We start from the raw sequence: 21,644 nt of genomic DNA, 5'->3' as shown, positions 1-21,644 counted from the left end.
TGCTGTCTCTGATATAGAGGCAGCAGCACAGGATGGCAGCAGCCCCTGTCTAGGGGAGGGGCTGAGCTTCCAGACCCGGCACGAGCCAGAACTGAACCAGGCTCCCTGCCCACCTGGCTCTAATACACTTTAAATGCAGAGCCACAGCGAGGGCAGGGCCCAGACCCAGAATGACCCAGGACTGAGCTGGGCTGCTGGCCAGCCTGCTAGAAATGTAGGGGTAGGGGGGGATGTGTGTAGCCTAGAGCATTCACCGGAGCTTTTGCTTATCGGTTAATCGACTCCGCTGTTACATCCCTGCTAAGGAGGCTGAAGTGCCTTGGAGCACGAGCAGCCCAGGGAACGTTTGCTGCCAGTGGCCTGCAGCGTGTTCTTCCAAAATTGGGATTGGTCCTGCCTTGAGCAGGGGGCTGAACTTGATGACCTTCTGAGGGCTCTTCCAGCTCTGTGCTACTATGATACTATGATACTAAAATGACCGCCTGCGCTTTTCATACAGTCCCCATGTGAACACGCTCTAGAGCAAGCGTCAGGCACTGTCCCAGGCAATGGGAATTTCGCCATCAATGTCTGCATGATGGTTATTTCCTCCTTGTCTTCTCACAGCAGCTGGGAGCCCTAGTCATGGAGCAGAACGCCGCTGTGCAAGGTGCTGCACAAATGGAGAGCCTGGATTGCTGCTCTTGTTCCTAGTGTGTGGCCAGGGCAAGAGGAAATGGGGCTGCTGCGTGTCACAGACATGGTACCTTACACACAGGGTGCAAGGAGCAGGGGGGCGAAACCAGGACTGTGCTGTCTCGTTCTCCCTTGGTGAGCTCTTGGTAGAGTTCCTAAGATCCACACTCCCCTGGGCCAGGCCACAGGTGCCGCTGCCAGGCCAGTCTCTTCATGGGCACCTCCCTGGGGTAGGGGGTGCACAAAGCTCGGTGTCCATGAGATGAAGCCGTGAGACACACAGATCCTTGCCCAGCGCAGCTGCACCCTTCGCTAGAACAGTGCAAAACAAAGGCAGAAGCCGCTGCCAGGCTTTGCCACTGACTCACTCTGTGGCCTTGGGAAAGCCACTTCAGCCCTGATCCCCAAAAGTCCTTAGGTGCCTAAATGTCTGAGCACCTGGTCCTACCTCACTCTGTGCCTCAGTTTCCCCAGCGACCAGGCTAATGATGCGGCATTGTGGAGTATGGAAGAAAACCCCCTGGTGAATGCTAAGAGCTATGAGCATTGGCGTGACACTCAGGGGAGGTGAGACCTGGATGCCTGAGTCTTTTCCTGCCATTGCTGTGGGGGTGGGTGGGGGAAAATTCTCTGTGCCTCACTTAACCGATCTGCAGAGTAGGACAGACCTGCAGTGCTGGGCCTGGAGCTGCCCGGGGCTGATGGCCAGGACTTAGCCTGAGTTAAATTAAGAGCAGGAAATGCACCGGGGAGAAGGATCCTGATCCCCCTTCAGCCCACGTGGGCCAGTGCAGATCACTGAACACCGGGCCCTCACAGGGCTGCATTCACCGGGAGGGCAAAAGCCTCCGGGCGTCAGGCAATGCCCCAATGCTTAGGGGTGCCCTGAGGAAGCTGAGCCTGCCCAGGTCTCCACGTTGGGACTCTGACCAACCGCTGAGCTTTTTCACATCACTCTCCTGCTGGGCTCCTGTTCAGATGGAGCTGGGTGGGGTCGCTGGCTCCCCACAGCCGAGCCTGTGCTGGGGGTCAGGCGCCGGGCACCGCTCTGAGAGTGGGGCAATAGGGGATGACAGGCCCAGGAGGTAAAGCCCCAAGCCTGAGGGGTGCACTCAGAGAGGCAGCAGCCTCGCACCATGGCCCCTCCTTGCCTGCTCCCGGGCGTGTGGCTGCTGACGGTGCCAGATATGGGCAAATCCTCGCTACCCAAGAGAGCCTGGCTCTGCCCTCTCCAGCCCTGAGCTAGGACGGTGGGTGGAGCAGGGCAGAGACGTGGGAAGAAGCGGATTTGTGCCACATTCCCTGAGGGCTGACAGGAGAGATTTCCAACTCCCCTGACTCAAAGGGCCCTGGGGGACTGTCTGCGGGCTCTGGTCGGGGGAAACCAGGCAGCCAGGCCCTGCCTCGCTGGCTGTGCCTCGCTTTCCCATCTGTAGCATGGGCATAATGACCCTGGATTTCCCTTCCCAAGGCCCTGCACATCTTGCCTGTTGGACTGTGACTCAGGGCAGGGGCTGGCTCTCCCTGCGTGGTCACCCCCCCCCCCCCCGGCACCGGGGGACCCGGATTTCCGCTGGCATACCAATCATTGGCGCATCACTGCCAGCGTTAGGGCTGTGCAAAGCACTTTAAAATGCCCACAAGATCCATCGCGGTCCCAGGAGAGCCCCGGCCGGGGTCTGGTTCCTGCACTAGGACGTCTGTTCATGCCCGAGATTTCACTGGGCACGCGGGAGCGGCAGCCCCAGGAGTGAGAGGGCGGACGCAGGGCTGTGCATGCAGAGCTGATGTGCTAGCGACGCAGTCCGAGGCCGCTCCAGTGCGACTGTCTCTGAGAGGCTGGGGAAACGTTTCTGGAGCCACGCTCTCCAATCATGTGATCAGATGGGTTATTTAAAGAGGAAGAATGTGCCTAGATTAGCGAGCAGTCTCTCTCCTCAGAGCTGCGGGCGCACAGGGCTCATCATGGCTGAGGCGTTCGCAGGCACCTGGCGGCTGGTGGACAGCAGTCATTTCGACGAATACATGAAAGCGATCGGTGAGCCTGGGGAATCCAGGGGGCTGGGACTGGCTGGCGGAGCGGCGGAGCCCTTATTGTAAAGGGCTAATGATTCCCGGGGGTTATTCTTTGCCCTGGAGACGCAGGGAGAGCTGCAGGGACAAGGGCAAAGAACGCGACAGAGATCCCGGTGCTAGCTGCATTCCCACGGCAGAGCCGCTTCTGGGCATTCAATGCAGGCCAGTGCTCAGGGGGTGGCCTCGGGCCGCAGGGGCATTTGGGACGACTTGTGAGCAAGGTCTGTTTTCTGTCTGGTACACACTGAGTTCCCAGCACACGGAGGGGTGGGGCCGTTGTTCTGAGCAGTGCTCTGGAAATGGGAAATTCGGGCTCGCCGTGCCTCGCAGGCAGCGTTGCTTAGTGGGCAGAATGGTTCTGCTCCTGTCGTGTTTGGTTTTTGTGAAATAGACGTTCTCAAGCCAAAAATCCCTGGCCATCGGGGTGGGGGGCTGTCTGCACAGCCCCCCACCCTGCCCCTTCCCGACCTTGGGGGGTGTGGGGAAGTGGCAGGGTTAATGTGCTGTCACCTGATTGCTCCGGGAGCAGCCTGGCATGGCAGGAGGGCTTTGTGCGTCTGACAGCTGGATGCAAGGTCAGCGCAGCAAGTAGCCAAGGCCGGCGCGGCTGTTCTGACAAGCAGACACAAAAGGGGAGCCTTGGGCGGGGCTGCATCAGCTGCCAGATGGCCAGGCTGGGCATGGCAGCCGGCCAGGCTCCTCGCGCTCCTTCCCAGGGACTGGGTGCACCAGCATCCCAGGCACCAGCCACACCCGGGCCGTCCTGCCCCAGGAGCACAGGGGAGGGGCGCGAGTGGCCCACTAGGCCTGATGCAAGATCCTTCCTGCCCTTTGCCTTGTCACTGCTCCGGCAGCCGGTGCCTGGCTGAGGCCGGGGGCTCCATGCCAGGCGGATTCGCAGAGGGATGCGGGTTCAGCGCTGGGCGTCGGCCACAGGGGAGCGCGGGCCCCACCTCCAGCATAGCTGCAGGGGAGCTGAGGGCAGGATGGGACCCCAGTCTGCACTGGGGGAAAGGCTCCGTGGCCCTGCCCAGGAGACCCCACCGCGTCCGGCTCCCTGGGGGCAGGGCTGGGGAACTCCTTCGGCTCGGGGGCCACTGACCCACAGAAAAATCAGTCGGGGGCTGCACAGAGGTGAGGAGCAAAAAACCCAAGAAACCCTCACGGAGGCGGCCCCCAACTCCCCACATTCCCCTCCCCCACCAGAGCCTCGGGGGGCCCGGCCTAGTAGATTCTGGGCACTCCAGCTCTGCAGTGGGACAGTGGGGGGCTGGCGCACCAGCACGGGCTCTCCAATGGGGGGGAGCCCCGAGCCTTGGGGGGCAGATCCAGGCAAGCCGGGGGCCTGAGGCCTGAACGAGGGGCTGGGCCAGTTGCTCTGCCCGTCAGAGCCTGGGAGCGTGGGGCAGACTCTGCTCTAGCGCGGCCCAAACAGCCTCCAGCATCAGCGGAGCGGCCGGGTCCTGGGCTCCCCTGGGCGAGGGGCTGCTTCGCCCTAGTGCAGTGCAGGCGCCGCTGGGAAAACGGCGGCTCCCTCGGACCCTGCGTCTCCGCTCGGCCCCAGCGGCGGGGCCCAGCAGTTATGTGGCCTGGACCCGCTGAGACATGGACGTCTGGGGTGTGTGTGTAACATGGCAGGGACTAAATGAGTGGGGCAGTTTATACATGTCTTCCCGTACACACACACACCTGTACGCACACCCCTGCATACACACACACCTGTACGCACACCCCTGCACACACACACGCCACTCCTGTTCATACACACCCCTGCACACACACACACCTGTACGCACACCCCTGCACACACACACGCCACTCCTGTTCATACACACCCCTGCACACACACACACCTGTACGCACACCCCTGCACACACACACGCCACTCCTGTTCATACACACCCCTGCACACACACACACACCTGTACGCACACCCCTGCACACACACACACCACTCCTGTTCATACACACCCCTGCACACACACACGCCACTCCTGTTCATACACACCCCTGCACACACACACACCTGTACGCACACCCCTGCACACACACACACCACTCCTGTTCATACACACCCCTGCGCACACACACACCACTCCTGTTCATACACACCCCTGCACACACACACACACACACCACTCCTGTTCATACACAGCCCTGCACACACACACACACACACACACACACCACTCCTGTTCATACACAGCCCTGCACACACACACACACACACACCACTCCTGTTCATACACACCCCTGCACACACACACACACACACCACTCCTGTTCATACACAGCCCTGCACACACACACACACACACCACTCCTGTTCATACACACCCCTGCACACACACACACACCACTCCTGTTCATACACACCCCTGTACACACACACACCACTCCCGTTCATACACACCCCTGTACACACACACACCACTCCTGCTCATACACACCCCTGCACACACACACCACTCCTGTTCATACACACCCCTGCACACACACACACACCACTCCTGTTCATACAAACCCCTGCACACACACACACACACACCACTCCTGTTCATACACACCCCTGCACACACACACACCACTCCTGTTCATACACACCCCTGCACACACACACACCACTCCTGTTCATACACACCCCTGCACACACACACACCACTCCTGTTCATACACAGCCCTGCGCGCACACACACACACACCACTCCTGTTCATACACACCCCTGCACACACACACACCACTCCTGCTCATACACACCCCTGCACACACACACACCACTCCTGTTCATACACACCCCTGTACACACACACACACCACTCCTGTTCATACACACCCCTGTACACACACACACACCACTCCTGTTCATACACACCCCTGTACACACACACATACCACTCCTGCTCATACACACCCCTGTACACACACACACACCACTCCTGTTCATACACACCCCTGTACACACACACCACTTCTGTTCATACACACCTCTGCACACACACACACCACTCCTGTTCATACACAGCCCTGCACACACACACACACACACCACTCCTGTTCATACACAGCCCTGCACACACACACACACACACACCACTCCTGTTCATACACACCCCTGTACACACACACACACACACCACTCCTGTTCATACACAGCCCTGCACACACACACACACACACTACTCCTGTTCATACACACCCCTGTACACACACACACACCACTCCTGTTCATACACACCCCTGTACACACACACACACGCCACTCCTGCTCATACACACCCCTGCACACACACACAGCACTCCTGTTCATACACACCCCTGCACACACACACACACCACTCCTGTTCATACACACCCCTGTACACACACAAACACCACTCCTGTTCATACACACCCCTGCACACACACACAGCACTCCTGTTCATACACAGCCCTGCACACACACACACACCACTCCTGTTCATACACACCCCTGCACACACACACACCACTCCTGTTCATACACAGCCCTGCGCACACACACACCACTCCTGTTCATACACAGCCCTGCGCACACACACACCACTCCTGTTCATACACACCCCTGCACACACACACACCACTCCTGTTCATACACACCCCTGCACACACACACAGCACTCCTGTTCATACACAGCCCTGCGCACACACACACCACTCCTGTTCATACACACCCCTGTACACACACACACACCACTCCTGTTCATACACACCCCTGCACACACACACAGCACTCCTGTTCATACACAGCCCTGCACACACACACACACACCACTCCTGTTCATACACACCCCTGCACACACACACACCACTCCTGTTCATACACAGCCCTGCGCACACACACACCACTCCTGTTCATACACACCCCTGTACACACACACACACACACACACACACACACACACCACTCCTGCTCATACACACCCCTGTACACACAGACACCACTCCTGTTCATACATACCCCTGTACACACACACACCACTCCTGTTCATTCACACCCCTATACACACACACACCACTCCTGTTCATTCACACCCCTATACACACACACACACACACACCACTCCTGCTCATACACACCCCTGTACACACACACACACCACTCCTGCTCATACACACCTCTGTACACACACACACCCCTGTACACACACACACACCACCCTGGTACACACACATCCCTGTACACACATCTCTCCTGTACATACACACATGCCACCCCTGAACACACACCCTTTTCCTGAATACAAACACTCCCCTGTACACAGACACACACACACACACACACACCAGTACACACACATGCACACTCCTGTACACACACACCCTGGGGCTGGGGCAGGGATGAGGGTGTTGGGGTGCAGAATGGCAGCTCCAAGCTGGGCAGGAAGGCTCCATGTGCTGCCCTTGTGCCTGCAGCGGCCACCCTTGCAGCTCCCATTGGCTGCAGGTCCCTGCCAATGGGAGCTGTGGAGCCGGCACTAGGGCGGGGGCTGCATGCAGAGCCTTCCTGTGCATAGGGACCTGGTATCTGCTTCTGGGAGGGAGGGAACCTGCCTTAGCCCCAGCCCCTGCTGCGCCACTCGGCAGACTTTTAATGGCCTGGTCGTCGGTCCGACTGGAGCCACTGGGATCCCAGTTTGTGCAAGAACATTTACAGTACATGGTCAGAAGACAGGGCTTTTTGCACAAGAGTTATTCCTTTTTCTACAAGGAATAAGCCTTTTTGCACAAGAGCTCTTGCGTAAAAGGCATGTGTGGACGGGCAACAGCGGTTTCTTGTGCAAAAACAGCCTATCGGAAAAAGCTCAGGTGCCCTGGTGGCCATTCTGCGAATGGCAATCAGAGCTTTCTTGCATGAGAGCATCCATGCCGTGTGGGCGCTCTCTTGCACAAAAGCGCATCACTTTCCCAATGTGCTTTTGAGGTGTGCACACTCTCTTGTGCAAGGTCTCTTCCGCAAAACGGTCCTTGCGCAAGAAGCCTGCCGTGTAGATGTAGCCTGGCTGCGGCGGCGTTGAAAGCGCCAGTCACACGGTGGGGGCAGCTGCCAGGTAGCTGAGTGAGGAACTAGCGGATGCCGGGCCAAAGTCTGCACTGCTACAGCCCCGATGAAACCAGCAGGGGTGTCCCAGGGACAGCAGCTGGGAGTAGGGTGGGGAGAAGGCAGCAGGAACATGGAAGCCGGGGGAGGGTGAACCCAGCACAGCTGCCCTGCTTCAGCAAAGCACCTGGGTGCAAGGGGGCACTTTTGTCCCTGCATGTACCTGAGCCCGGCTTTGTGGTGCATCAGACCTTCCCTGGAGCCTGCCTGCCGCAGGGGCCCACGGACAAGCCCCGCCGGAGCCCGCGGGGAGCTCACACAGACAGGAAGTGTTTGCCTCTGCCCCCCAGTGTGTGGGGGGAGTCACCCCGTTGGCGATGGGGAATCAGGCCGACGTACCCTGGGGGCTCTCATTAGCCAGCTACCCCGGGTGCAGTGTGAAGAGGCAGCGGGAAGGCCCCAGCAGTGACCAGGCAGGCAGTGAAATGCAGAAAGGTCTGGGCTGGTGTCAGTTCCGCCGTTCCCCCACTGCATTGTGGGTGGGCCCTGGGCCTGCTGCCGAGCACCCCACAGGAGGTCCCTGAGCCTGCTGCCCCTACCCCACGGGTGGCCCCAAGCCGCCCCCTGCAGCCCCCACTCAGGGCTGGCTGGTCGTGTTTGCCCCTCAGGCGTGGGCTTCGCCACGAGGCAGATCGCAAACCTGACCAAGCCCACCACCATCATCGAGCTGGAGGGCGACACGGTCACCGTGAAGACCCAGAGCACCTTCAAGAGCACAGAGATCAGCTTCAAGCTCGAGGAGGAGTTTGAGGAGACGACTGCAGATGACAGACATGTCAAGGTAGGAGGAACCGCCGGCCTGAGACACGCAGGGCAGAGACGCGAGGGACGCTGCTAGAAAAGTTGGGGTCACTCAGGAACACTGATGTGAACAAATGAAAAGTGAATTGGAAGTACGTTAGTGAAATCTCACTAAAGCCCAGTGTGGATGCTGTTATTCAGCGTTCACTTTGGAAGTGAATTACGGTAACTTTAAGCCCTTCTGCGAGCCTCTTATGTAGAGTTAATGCAGTTAATTAAACCACCACATTAATTCGGATTCACGTTTCTGAGTGTCCCCACGCAGACACGTCCGAATTAGATCTGTGTCCCACCGCCAGCACAGCAGATATAATGCTGGGCTGTGACTCAAGGGCATGGTTTCCAAATGGCCCAGGGGTTGTAGACAATGGGCCAGAGCCAAACAACCCCAAACTCGCGCATTTATTTGGAATCTAAACACAGACCTAGAGCCAACATCGCAGCCGGCCCGGTCTCTCCTGCGGCCCAGGCCCGGCGTCCTGGCGCCCTCTGCAAGCCTGAGCACCTACTCCGCTCCGCTGGCCTCGTCCAGCTAACCCTTCTGGCCTACAGCCCCTCCCTCTGCCGGGCCCCGGCTTGGCCTGGCTGGGGGGACGTGGCTCACCCGTGCTGCGCAGGAAACAGGCCCGGTATTTTGTAGTGACCAGGAGAGTGCAGCCGAGATTCTGCGCGGGGGGTGGAGACAGCGGCGCGTAAGAGCCATGAAGAGCCAGTGCGGACCAGACAGGGAGGGGGTGGAACAGACGTTTCAAGCACCAGGTGCCTGCCCAGGCTGAGCGAGGCTCCGAGGGGGCAGCAGCAGAGGCTGAGTGTTCAGATGTGCAAAACGGGCTGCCAGGGCCCAGCTGCTGAGCCTCAGGACGCTCTCAGGAGCCCTCGGTAGAACTGCACCCCAGCCTGGGGGGCTCCCTACCTGCCTAGAGCCCCAGCTGCCCTGGACTCTGCCTTGCTGCAGAGAGGAGAGTGACCCCCCCCCCCCTCCAGGCATGTGCAGAGCAGCCAGAAAGCGCCCGATGTGGGTAAAGCTCATCCCGCTCCCAGGCCGTTGCTGGTGAACACTCCTGGGAAGGGTGGCTGGTGTGTCCCCCGGGAGCTTGCTACGGAAGCCTGGCCCCTGGGGTTCAGTCCTGGCCTCCGCCATCCCCTTCCCAAAGGCCCGTCTGCTCTGTGACAGGCCCAGCATGGGGCCCGCTCTCAAGCCCTTCCTCAGGCGAGTGGCCCCTGGACTTCAGGGAGCGCAGAAGAGCTGCTGGCCGGGCTCACAGCTGCAAACTCAGACACTGCGTGAGGTAAAAGCAAGGGGCGGCTGTGCCAGGCCTGGCTGTCGGATGCCTGCAAAGTGATACCAAGTTATGAGGCAAAATAGACCCACCACACCCTGCTCTCACTTGCCCCCCCCCCCCCCCAGGAGAGCCCGGAAGGGGGTTTACAAACCTGTGTTGTTTTGTCAGCGAGGTCGGTTTGCTCCCTCAGGGGCTGTGGAAAATGGGGGAGGGACTGGCGCTCTGGAGGGGCTGTGTGAAACCGCTGCTTCCGGTAGCTGCTGCCTGGCACACAGTGATGCTAGATTCAAACGCTGCCCCCTCTATGCTGCAGGACGCCCCATCCAGCTCTCTCCTCCTGCCGGAGTCCTCCAGAGGAGCAGGGCAGGCCAGTCGGGATACCCCCCAGGAAAATAAAACAAGCCCCTTTCTGAGGGGAGGAACCCTGCCTGTCCTAGTCCCTCTGTCCCCCAGCGGAACCCCCAAAGGGAGCAAACCCTGAATTCCCCACTCAACAGCTCCTCCCCCTCCCTGGCAGGCAGCACCGTGAGACCTGGCTGCTCGGAGCCGCACCATTAAATACACTTCAAAGGCTTGAGGACAAGTCCGTGCCCTTGCTTTTAGCAGCGGGGACACAGGCTGTCCTGTTGCAAACACAGACCCCGGCTGCCTCGGGGCTTGTCAGATCGCTGAGGCGCGCAGCGGCCTGGGGCGTCCGCCTGGGCATGTTTGTCGTTAAACTGATTTTGCTCTCATCAGTGTTGATTAGTAGCTACAAGGATCCTGGCAAGCGGGGGGGGGAAGGGCGGAGTCGTGTGCATACGTGGGGGCGAGTTCAGGCACAAAGCCAGCCCCCTGCAGGCGCCATTAAGTTCTTCGGGCGAGGTGGGGGCTCGCCACTGCCTGCAGCAATACAGCAAGGAGCGCATGCGGCCAGCCCCGAGGAGTGGGAACGAGGATGGGGACGGGGGAGGCCTGCCGCACCCCCGGGCTTGAAGTGGTTTCCACGCAGGAGCTACAGTTGGGTGCAATGACTCCCAACACCCCCCTAAAAAACCTGTCCCCACCCCACCCTCCGTGACCCCCCCCAAAGGTCTGGCCGGGCCCTGGACACTCACTGTGCCCCACGGAGGCTATTTCTGAACACCCTCTGCTGGCGCCCCCGGAGCTCTCCGCCAGTGCCTGCAGAGCGCCTCTCGCCACTGGGGCGCCAGGACTGCCCCCTTGCTCAGCCCCGCGGCCCAGCTAAATGCCAAGCCCTGCCCCATGGCATGCGAGAGCCACGTGGCAAAGCTACGCCTGACGACCAGTCGCATGCCTGCCCTGGCTCTGTCATTTCACAGCAGGGCAGAGCCACAGGTGGGCCACGCCCACCAACTTAGCATCTGGGCCCACCCATGCTTGGGGCTGGAGCCCACGAATCCATCGTCTGCCCCCCCCAACCCCAGTGTCTGTCCTCCGGCCACGGCCCCTCCCTGCCGGTGCCGAGTGCTCCTGGGTGCGGCTGGGTGTAAGTCTCAGCAAAGGAGCATCCCTGTATGTTGCCGTGGGGCGCTGTGCGTTGCCGTGGGGCGCTGTGCGTTGCCGTGGGGCGCTGTGTGTTGACGTGGGGCGCTGTGCGTTGCCGTGGGGCGCTGTGTGTTGACGTGGGGCGCTGTGTGTTGCCGTGGGGCGCTGTGCGTTGCCGTGGGGCGCTGTGTGTTGACGTGGGGCGCTGTGCGTTGCCGTGGGGCGCTGTGCGTTGATGTGGGGCACTGTGTGTTGACGTGGGGCGCTGTGTGTTGACGTGGGGCGCTGTGCATTGACGTGGGGCGCTGTGCCGCCCCAGGCCCACAAGTCACCACCCAGACTGTCCGGGGGATTCTCCTGTGTCGGGCAAGGGCGGGGGTTAGGGTTTCTCTCCGCTCAGGCTGCCCAGGGGAGCTTGGAGGAAGCGTCCAGGGGGACTAAGTCTGACGCTGGCGTCCCCTGTGGACAGGCGCGTGGGAGCTGCTGACTATCAGCACCTGCCCTTCAGGTGCCCTTGGCAGCTGGCCAGAGGGTGCAGCCTGGCAGGAGCACGTTGGCCACGCAGCAGCCAGCACAGGGCTGGAGGCAGATGGGGACACCGTGTGGGCCCAGACGTAGGGGGCGGGCAAGGTCTGGAGGGCAGGGCAGGAGCCATCAGGGCCACCTCTCCCACCTCCAGTGCTATGGAGCGGAGGTGAAGAAAAGTGCTCGCCCTCCACTCTGCATTTTTTCAGGAATATGGGTTCTTTTGAAAAAGGATTTTTTTTCTGAAAGAATCGCGTCTAGATTGCTTTTTTTTTAACTTTTTTGAAAAAGTGATAGGACGCGATTATGCAAATGAAGCCCGAGATTTGTAAATCTGCGCTTCATTTGCATTTTCGATTTCCCTCATTTGCATTCCTCTTTCGAAGGGGGGAAGTAGTCTAGACACATCCTAGTAGTGGGGGTGGGGCCGGCAGCCTGTGCGCACCAGCCCCACTTCCAAAGAGCCCCCGCCTCTCTGCGCTGCTGCCTCTGTATTAGGAGCCACGGTGGCAGCAGCCGCTGTCTGGGGGAGGGGTCTGAGCGCCCGGACCCGGTGCGAGCCAGAACTGAGCTGGGCTGCCTGCCCACATGGCTCCTAATACACTCCTAATACACTGGAAATGCAGAGCCGCAGTGGGGCTAGATCCCGGACCTGTCGCAAGCCAGGACTGCTAACAAATTTACTGGCTGGGGTGGGGAGGGGGGGATGCGTGTAGTCGATAGCATTAGCCTATAAGCTTTTACTTATCGGTTAACTAGTTAATCGACTCTACTATCAGCCCTCGGCTGGCGCTCTGGGTGGGCCAAGCAGATCTGGGCAGAGCGCCGGGCGGGCAGAATGGGGAAGCCCCCACAGCCTGACCCCTGTCCATAGCAGGCGCCCCAGAGCGGCTGAGCAAGGCAGTTCTGGGGAAGAGCAAAGCTGGGGCAGGGGAAAGAGTGGGCCTGGATGCTCAGTGGAGATGCCCAGACTCACGCAAGGCTATGCCGCTGCCTCAGCAGTACAGCTCTCGGTGCCACTTACAGTGGCACAGAACCGGAGTTCCACGGACACGGGAGCGGTGGAACATTGCGGGGAGCGCTTACGGTAGCACAGAACCGGAATTCCACGGACACGGGAGCGGTGGGACATTGCGGTGAGCACTTACAGTAGCACAGATCCAGAGTTCCACGGACACGGAAGCGGTGGAACATTGCGGGGAGCGCTCACGGTAGCACAGAACCGGAGTTCCACGAACACGGGAGCGGTGGAACATTGCGGGGAGCGCTTACGGTAGCACAGATCCGGTGTTCCACGGACACGGGAGCGGTGGAACATTGCAGGGAGCGCTCACGGTAGCACAGAACCAGTGTTCCACGGACACGGGAGCGGTGGAACATTGAGGGGAGCGCTTACGGTAGCACAGATCAGGAGTTCCACGGACACGGGAGCGGTGGAACATTGTGGGGAGCGCTTACGGTAGCACAGATCCGGTGTTCCACGAACACGCGAGCGATGGGACATTGCGGTGAGCGCTTATGTTAGCACAGATCCGGAGTTCCACGGACACGGGAGCGGTGGGTCATTGCGGGGAGCGCTTACGGTAGCACAGAACCGGAGTTCCACGGACATGGGAGCGATGGGACATTGCGGGGAGCGCTTACGGTAGCACAGAACCGGAGTTCCACGGACACGCGAGCGGTGGGACATTGAGGGGAGCGCTTACGGTAGCACAGAACCGGAGTTCCACGGACACGGGAGCGGTGGGACATTGAGGGGAGCGCTTACGGTAGCACAGAACCGGAGTTCCACGGACACGGGAGCGGTGGGTCATTGCGGGGAGCGCTGACAGTAGCACAGATCAGGAGTTCCACGGACACGGGAGCTGTGGGTCATTGCAGGGAGCGCTGACGGTAGCACAGAACCGGAGTTCCACGGACACGGGAGCGGTGGGTCATTGCAGGGAGCGCTTACGGTAGCACAGAACTGGAGTTCCACGGACACGGGAGCGGTGGGTCATTGCGGGGAGCGATTACGGTAGCACAGAACTGGAGTTCCACGGACACGGGAGCGGTGGGTCATTGCGGGGAGCGATTGCTGTAGCACAGAACCGGAGTTCCACGGACACGGGAGCGGTGGGACATTGAGGGGAGCGCTTACGGTAGCACAGAACCGGAGTTCCACGGACACGGGAGCGGTAGAACATTGAGGGGAGCGCTTACGGTAGCACAGAACCGGAGTTCCACGGACACGGGAGCGGTGGGTCATTGCGGGGAGCGCTTACGATAGCACAGAACCAGAGTTCCATGGACACGGGAGTAGTGGAACCCCCTAAGAAAAGCACAAAACCCTGACACACAAACAGGTGCCCGCCCATCTCACCGGTGCCCTTTCCTCGCTGCTGAGGCAGGCTTTGCCCCCAGGTCAGGGTGTTGCAGCGCTGGCTGGCTTCACGGGGGCCAGAAATACCCGGTTCCGCAAGCTGTCTCCTGAACAGCGCAGGCCAACCACCCCCACGCATATTAGCAAATGCTTATTGGATAGTCGAGTAGGAACTTGACTAGTCCCTCCCCTCCCTTGCTGCATCTGTTAGAGGCTACGTCTAGACTTCAGGCGTCTTTCGGAAGAAGCTTTTCTGGAAGAGATCTTCTGAAAAAACTTCTTCCGAGAGAGAGCGTCCGCACTGCCAAAGCGCCTTGAAACAGCGAGCTGCTTTTTCAAAAGATAGTGTCCACGCTCACTGGATGCTCTCTCGTATGTCAGCTGTGTTTGCTGTGGGCAGAGTGGCCTCCAGGGCACCTGTGCTTTTTCCTCTTTCCTCTTCTTCGGAAGGAACTCCCTCTTTCCCGCCCACACACGCCTTTTTCTGAAAGAGCTCTTGGAAAAAGGCTTCTTCCTCATAGAACGAAGTTTATCAATGTCGGAAAACCCCTCTGTTCTTTCGATTTTTTGTCGAAAGAACACGATTGCAGTGTGGACGGAAGTGAAGTTTTTTTTGGAAAAACAGCCATTTTTCCAAAAAAACCCTCTGTAGTGCAGACACAGCCTGAGGGAGGCAGCAAGGGGGGCAGGGGGAGCAGGAGCCACTGCTGGGGGGAGCCGGCTTAAAAGCGGGTGGGTATTGAAACAGTCCCGCTCACGCTGTTCCTGGCTGCTGCTCCTCTCCCTTTGGAACGTACAAGATGTAACGGCGGCTCTTGCACATTTCAAAGGAAGAGGCACAGAGGGGAACCCGGCCAGCAGGGACTGTTCTGCTCTCGCCGGCGTGGTCCCCTTCCCACTGCCTCTAGCAAGGGCTAACGAGCGCCCCCCCCCTTGTCGACTAATCGAGTAGTTGGTGGAAATTCCATCAACTACTTGATTAGCTGATAAATGGAAATTTAGCATCTCAATGTGCTACACTGTCTCTCTCCAGAGTCGGGGAGCCCCCGCCTGGTGTCATGCTGCAAGGCGTTGGTGTTTATGGTTGGCCTGGGATTTCTCGGGGCGGGTGACTAGGGAGATAACTGAAGAGTCCGTTACCAACACTTGAGCTAAGCGGCTTGTGAGGGGCCGGGAGAAGGCCCTCGGCTTTATGGACCAGCCCTGAGACTTACATTTCCCTAGTGCCTCACTTTCACTCCAAGCCCACAAGGCATAATTTACCCATAACTGTCACCAACGGATCACAAACAAGCTTTCGACAGGGATGCCAAATGGCGCCTTTAATGGGTAAATGACACACAAGCGCTGTGTTAGGTGTGGTGAGCTTGTCAGGCCTGGGACAGGAGTTGCTTGGAGAGAAGAGAGAAGCCCTAAGGCCCTGGCCCAGTGCATCTCTGACCCATTCCCCAGGAGGTGCCGTGCTCTCTGTCTGACTCACCCGCCAGGCAGAGCAAGGTGGGGTCATGCAAGCACCAACCGAGAAGGCCTGGGATCAGGTGTCTCAGGGCAGGGTCTGGCCTGAGGGCTGAGCAGGGTTAGAATGAAGGCGATGCCGTGGGAGGGCAGGTTTGGCCAATCCCCCGCCCCGTGTGGGAGCGGCCCTGGACTGCCCTGTTCCCAGCAGCCATGAGGCATGCACACGCCCGTTCTCAAAACCGAGCCAACCACTCGCCAGGGGTTTGCGCTGCTCCTTCCTTTCCACCATGGGGACACCCCAAGCCCGCCCCTAACAGCAGCTGCACCCCCTCTTCCCACTGCATCTCCTGCAGCAGGCACACCCCCGGGGCCTTAATCGGCTCTTTCCATTTAAGGTTGAGGTGAGAGAATCGCCAGGAACTTTCCTCCTCCTCCTGCTTCTCTGGCATTAAGTCACCAAGGAAACCATTCACTCTGGGTGGGCAGCAGGGCCAGGTCTATGGTCCCAGGAATGGGGGGGTGTGGCTAGGGGGTATTTTGAGGCCCCTAGAAGTGGCTAGGGGGTATTTTTGAGGCCCCAACCCACCTTCTACAAGGGCAGGGGCTGCTCCTGGGTCAGTATTTTGCTGCCATTTATCGGTTGGCTGAGGGATGGAGACTCTCCCAGCGGTCGCTGGTCACTGCTTAGCACTGGGTAACTGGATTCCTGTTTTAGCCTCTCACAATTTAGGATTCCTCAATCCAAGTGCTCTCTAAGCTGCGTGGCGGTTGAGGGGGGGAGAGGGGCCCCGCCTGCCAGCCCCAGCTCCTAGGCAGGGGGACCATGGGGCTCTGTGCACTGCTCCTGCCCTGAGCACCGGTTCCCCACTCCCACTTGCCAAAGGGAGCTAAGGGGGCAGTGTTTGTGTGCGTGGTGCGGAGCCTCGTGCCTCCGCCCTGGAGCCAGACCTGCTGGCGGCCTCCGGAGGGCAGCACGGTGCCTCAGGACAGGCAGGCACCAAGTCCACTGTCCCCCCCACCCTGAGCCCCTCAAACCAGATCCACCTCCCGCACCCCAAACCTCTCATCCCCAGCTCCACCCCAAAGTCCACACCCCAGCCCAGAGCCCGTGCCCCCTTCTGCACCCCAACCCCCAGGCCTGAGGCCCTCCTCAAACCTGGAGCCCCCACTTGCATCCCAAACCCCACATTCCCAGGTCTATCCCTGAGCCCTCATGCGCTCCTGCACTCAGGATGTTAAATATCGATTAATTGACTAGTCGAGTAGTCGATGGAATTTCCATCAACTAGTGGACTAGTCCACAGGCACGTCCACATTCCTCCTTTGAAATGCACAAGAGCCCCCCCTGGAACTCTGCCTGGAGCCCAGGAGCAGTGTGAAGTCCCGCTGACTCCGGGCTCCACATGGGCGCTTCCGCTTTGAAATGCACAAGAGCTGGGGGAAGCGTCCGCGTGGAGCCCGGGGTCAGCTCCATGCGGCTCTGCCACTTTGAAACACCCCTTCTTCCCCCCCTTTGCTGCCTCTATCTAATAGAGGCAGCAAGGGGGAGGGGGGAAGCAACTAGTGCTTATCAGATTGGTGACTAGTCCTTATCATCCTTATCCTGCACCCCAACACCCTGTCTCAAGACAAGCCTCCTCCTATATTCCCAATTCCTTGGCCCCTACCCCTGCACCCCAGGTCCCTCATCTCTAGCCCCACCTCAGAGTCTACACTCCCAGCAAGAGCCCTTGCATCCCTGCACCCCCACCCTCGGCTCCAAACCTGAGCCCCCTCCCACACTCAGCCCCTCGGCCCCACATGGATTTTGTGCTGTGCACCAATACGGCGGTGTTGTGTCGCGCAGCCCCTCTCCATTGGGGCACATTCATTCTGCTCAGGGTTGGGAAAAATTAGAGGAACCAGTGTCTGATCTCTTGGGGGGAGGGGAGCTGTTCCCTTTGCCCCGTGTCGCGCTGGGCCTGGTTAAAATCTCTCTAATTCTAGCAGCAGGAAGGGCAGGGTCCATTCTCGCTGCAGCCGCCAAGAGACCCGGTGTGTACAACTCACCAAATTACTGCCGCTGGGGTTTGCCCGGAGAACGCCCTGTCCTACTCGCGCGCAGCAACCAACAGCCAAGCACCCGTCGCACATAAACATCTGAGCGCATGGGGCTGGCTCTGCAGTGACCCCACTTCCTGGGACTGGGCCCCTTCGGCAGGCAGGAAAGGGCTTAGTGACCTACACTGCAGGGTAAAGCCTTGGGGCGGGCAGCAGAGACTGTGTATCCTGCACCTTTAGCCCAGGAAGGGTTGATCTTATTACCTACCCCCTTGAGATGCCAGGCGCTTTGTCTCTCCCCCCTGCAGTCCCTTGTGACGCTCGATGGAGGAAAACTTGTCCACGTGCAGAAATGGGACGGAAAGGAGACGACATTGGTCCGAGAACTGCAGGATGGGAAGTTAATTCTGGTGAGTGGGCTAGGGTCTGCTGGGCACCTGCCTTTCCATTTGCTCCCAGTACTTCGGAGAAGCCCAGGGTTTGTCTATGGCAGTTAGCTGCAGCTGCTTTAACTAGGGAAGCAAAATCCCATGTCATCACTTAACTGGTTGCCCACTTGCAAATGGGTGGGGGCCACTCCAGCCCAACTGGGTGAGAGCCCCCCCCCCCCCCGCCATCCCCGCTCGCAGTGTGCTACTCCGGCCGGGCCTGGTCTGCCATGGACAGGGGCTACTCCAGCCATGGGGGGCCCCTCTGGGCTGGAGCAGCACCTGGCCTGCATTGGGCAGAGGGGCTGTGCCAGCTCCCGCTGTTTAACGGTAACTGGTAAGCACCAGCAGGTCAGGGTGATGCTGACTGATAACTAATCGCAGCTTCAACCAGCCCCTGGAAATAGCACTAAGTCCTCGTGTGGAAGAAGATACATCAGTGTGAAGATGCATATTCCCTTAAAGAAAAGAGAAATCAGACTAGTCATATGGTACATTTACACCAGCCTAGATTAGGGTTGTACCAGTATAAATGAGGGATGTTACCATCAGTTTATTTTGGCAACTGTGTAACCACTGACATTTTCAGCAGTTACTTGTTTACACACAGGAAGGCAGGTGGCTCCAGCGGAGCACAGGTAGCCACCCCCCCGCCCCCGCATCAGAGGCAGCAGCATGCGGGGAAGGCAGGCAGCTCCCTGGGCGCCCGTGCTTGCCAGGAGCCTGCTTAAAAGCCAGCTCCCCCCCTTAGCAGGATGTGGGGCGGGGGGTGGAATTTTCATGCAACCATGAAGGTTAACCAATGAGCCCAGGCTCATCCGTTAACTGTTTCCACGTTTCCACCAACACATCCCTGGTATAAATATCCTGGTAAAAGAAAAATCCGCCCCCCCCGACTCCGCAGTTAAACCAGCCCAACATGGGTAGAGCAGGCCTGGAAAGGGTTATAAGAACCAGACCGGCTGGCTGAATGCCTATCCTATAGGGTTACGTTAAAAGCTGAGAGAGGAGTTTGGGGGCAGATCCCCAAACACTATGAATTCCCAGAAATCCAGCCAAAGCTGCCCTGCCGGATCCCCTGGGCCAATGCCTGACACAACCAGATGGTTGAAAAGTCAGCTGCACAGCTCCTGGAGAGGGACTGACCCCACCTCCTCCTCTAATCTCCCTCCTTCTGTTTCTGTTTCCAGACTCTCACCATGGGCACTGTGGTCTGCACTCGCACGTATGAGAAAGCAACATAGACCCCGGATTGCTGCTCGTCTCTTGGTGCTGAACTCGCAGAATTGCCTCCCCCCCCTTTCTGTATGTGATTCAATATTGCAGCATGAAGCCCGTGCAGGGTGAGCCCGTGACTGTGCTTTCTGTGGTTGGTTTGTTTTTTAATCGTGTAAGAACCCATGTGGGAAATAATAAACCAAAGTCGTTACAGACGGGGCTTTGGCTCGCTCTAGGAAAGACTCGTGTGCCATCTCCACACCAGGACTCATTCGGACTCCTCTGGGCCAGACGGGCAGAGGGCGAGCTCTGCCTAGGTGATGCTGTAGGCTGTGGACCTGCAGAGAGCAACCAAGCCTAGTGGAGACGTCAGAGCAGCGTAATACCCCCTGCAGGCAGAGCCAGGCTGCTTCCAGGCTTGCCCAGCGGCCAGGGCAGAACAAATGGGCTTCCAATCATTCTAGCTTTGTCCTGGGAGGGGAAGGCTGTTTTCTAGCCAGCTCAGAGCAGTACAAGCAGCCCCTGCTGACCTCTCTACTAGTGCTCCCACCAGCGGAAAAACAACAGGCCAGGCCTCACCACCACTCTGCCTGACTGACCAATGACTACTGTGAAATCTTGAGCCCCCCCCACCCCACCAATCTTCATTCAACCCCCCTCCAGTTTGCCAATTAGCTGAGCAGCAGCTGGGTCTTAGGATCACATGCCAGCTGCTAGGCTCAGGGGTCCACAAGGACACAGGGATCCTGCTACTCATGTGGCTACAGCTCCCCAGGTCTCTCCAACTCCATGAGGCACCTTTGCTCCCATGGTGCATTATGCTCCCGCTAGCGCCCGGGCCCCAGGTAGAATCGCGGCTAGGAAAGGAGGAAAACCTTTCCCCAGGGCAGGCGTTGCTTTCACCAGCCCATTCAGGAAGCTGACGCCCACATTTCGACTACTCTGCCCTACCGGGGAAAGCTGGCTCCCGCTGCAGACAGAACAGACACTGCTCCCATTTACTTACTACAGGGCCACTGCAGTTTAATGTTCCGCCTCAATTCCTTACAAGAAAAGCAAACTGACCCTGCTAGTCCAGCCTGCCCATGATTAGTCTGCAGATCCCACAATCCCAGCCTTCAAACTGACCCTTCCCTCCAACCTCTCAGGACCAACTACAAGAGGCCTTTGTTAGTGGCCACCTGCAGTAGATTGGTATCGGCCATGAAAGCATGAGTCACAGTCTAGACCGGTGATCTCAGGGGTGTCCTATTTATTGCACCAGCAACTCTGCTAGGAGTGGCTGCGAGTATAATTTATATCCACAGTTCATTCCACGGTGCCAAATCCTGGCACCACACATTCCGCAGAGAATGCCACTGCAGCATGACCCTGCACACGTGGGCAGGAAGGAAGCTGGGGAGTCACAGTCAGGAGAAAGGGATGCTCAGCTCGTTGCGTCACACTGAGGTTTGGGAAATGAGTTTTCCATGGCCAGGAAGCCCCATGATGCTTCTGGAGTTTTCAAAGAGCTGGATTTGAATGGAACCAGGCATGCCCTCCAGCCCCAGGCACACCCCCCCTCTCCCCCCCGCAGTACTCCAGGGCCTTACAAGGGGGAAACGTTTGGTCTTCCCTGACTTCGCCACAGAACACGTGGAACAAACTCTCCTGCCAGCCTGCCCTTCCAAGCTAGGGCTGGCGGCTACAGCGCTGTCTAACCTTCTTTTAGTGACTAGGGGCCTGGCGAGGGATCAAAGTCCCCACCGTCCTCTGCACATTGTGCTCTGAGAGATCGTTCCTGATCCAGAATTTACCAGTGTCAAGCAGGGTTTCCACTCACTTCAGTGGTTTAGCTCCTGCTGGAAGCCCTGTTTTGCATCGGTTCAGTGCATCCACTTTAGAGCAGGCCCCTCCTTGCACTCGGCAGGTTTCCTCTCTCCCAGAGATTGTCTCCCTAGAGAATTAAATAGGTGTCTGTTTTAAATGAGTAAGAATCACTTACGTTCGTGTTGTCTGTGATGTCATTCTCTGAAGGGACGTCAACGTGTAGTCGACCACATAATTAACCGATAATCATAAACTTATCGGTTAATCTTACCGACTACACACACTCCCTGTCCCCTTGCTGCTGTGTATTAGAGGCAAGGGAGGTGTGGGAGTGGGAGCCAGGGCTGCGGGGAGCACCGGATTC

General features: G+C 58.6%; 1 protein-coding gene across 1 annotated transcript; it reads left to right on the top strand.

Annotated features, from left to right (window-relative positions):
* Positions 1–2,512: 2,512 nt before the first annotated feature.
* FABP3 (fatty acid binding protein 3) lies at positions 2,513–19,684 on the top strand. Its single transcript, XM_075908890.1, has 4 exons — positions 2,513–2,713; positions 8,477–8,649; positions 18,134–18,235; positions 19,444–19,684. Exons 1-4 carry the CDS (start codon positions 2,560–2,562, stop codon positions 19,495–19,497), a joined length of 483 nt encoding a protein of 160 aa, XP_075765005.1. The 5' UTR covers positions 2,513–2,559; the 3' UTR covers positions 19,498–19,684.
* Positions 19,685–21,644: the final 1,960 nt, after the last annotated feature.

This window comes from Pelodiscus sinensis, chromosome 25 (assembly GCF_049634645.1).
Source record: "Pelodiscus sinensis isolate JC-2024 chromosome 25, ASM4963464v1, whole genome shotgun sequence".
NCBI lineage: Eukaryota > Metazoa > Chordata > Testudines > Trionychidae > Pelodiscus > Pelodiscus sinensis.
Note: the sequence above shows the minus strand (reverse complement) of the source record. Positions and strands in the feature narration are given on the sequence as shown.

What these genes read in the sequence shown, in the direction of transcription:
- FABP3 (XM_075908890.1), top strand. Translation starts at nt 2,560, where the DNA reads ATGGGTTATTTAAAGAGGAAGAATGTGCCTAGATTAGCGAGCAGTCTC. An exon ending in CGAATACATGAAAGCGATCG is followed by an intron (nt 2,714 to 8,476) that starts GTGAGCCTGGGG and finishes TTTGCCCCTCAG; the next exon opens with GCGTGGGCTTCGCCACGAGG. An exon ending in AGGATGGGAAGTTAATTCTG is followed by an intron (nt 18,236 to 19,443) that starts GTGAGTGGGCTA and finishes TTCTGTTTCCAG; the next exon opens with ACTCTCACCATGGGCACTGT.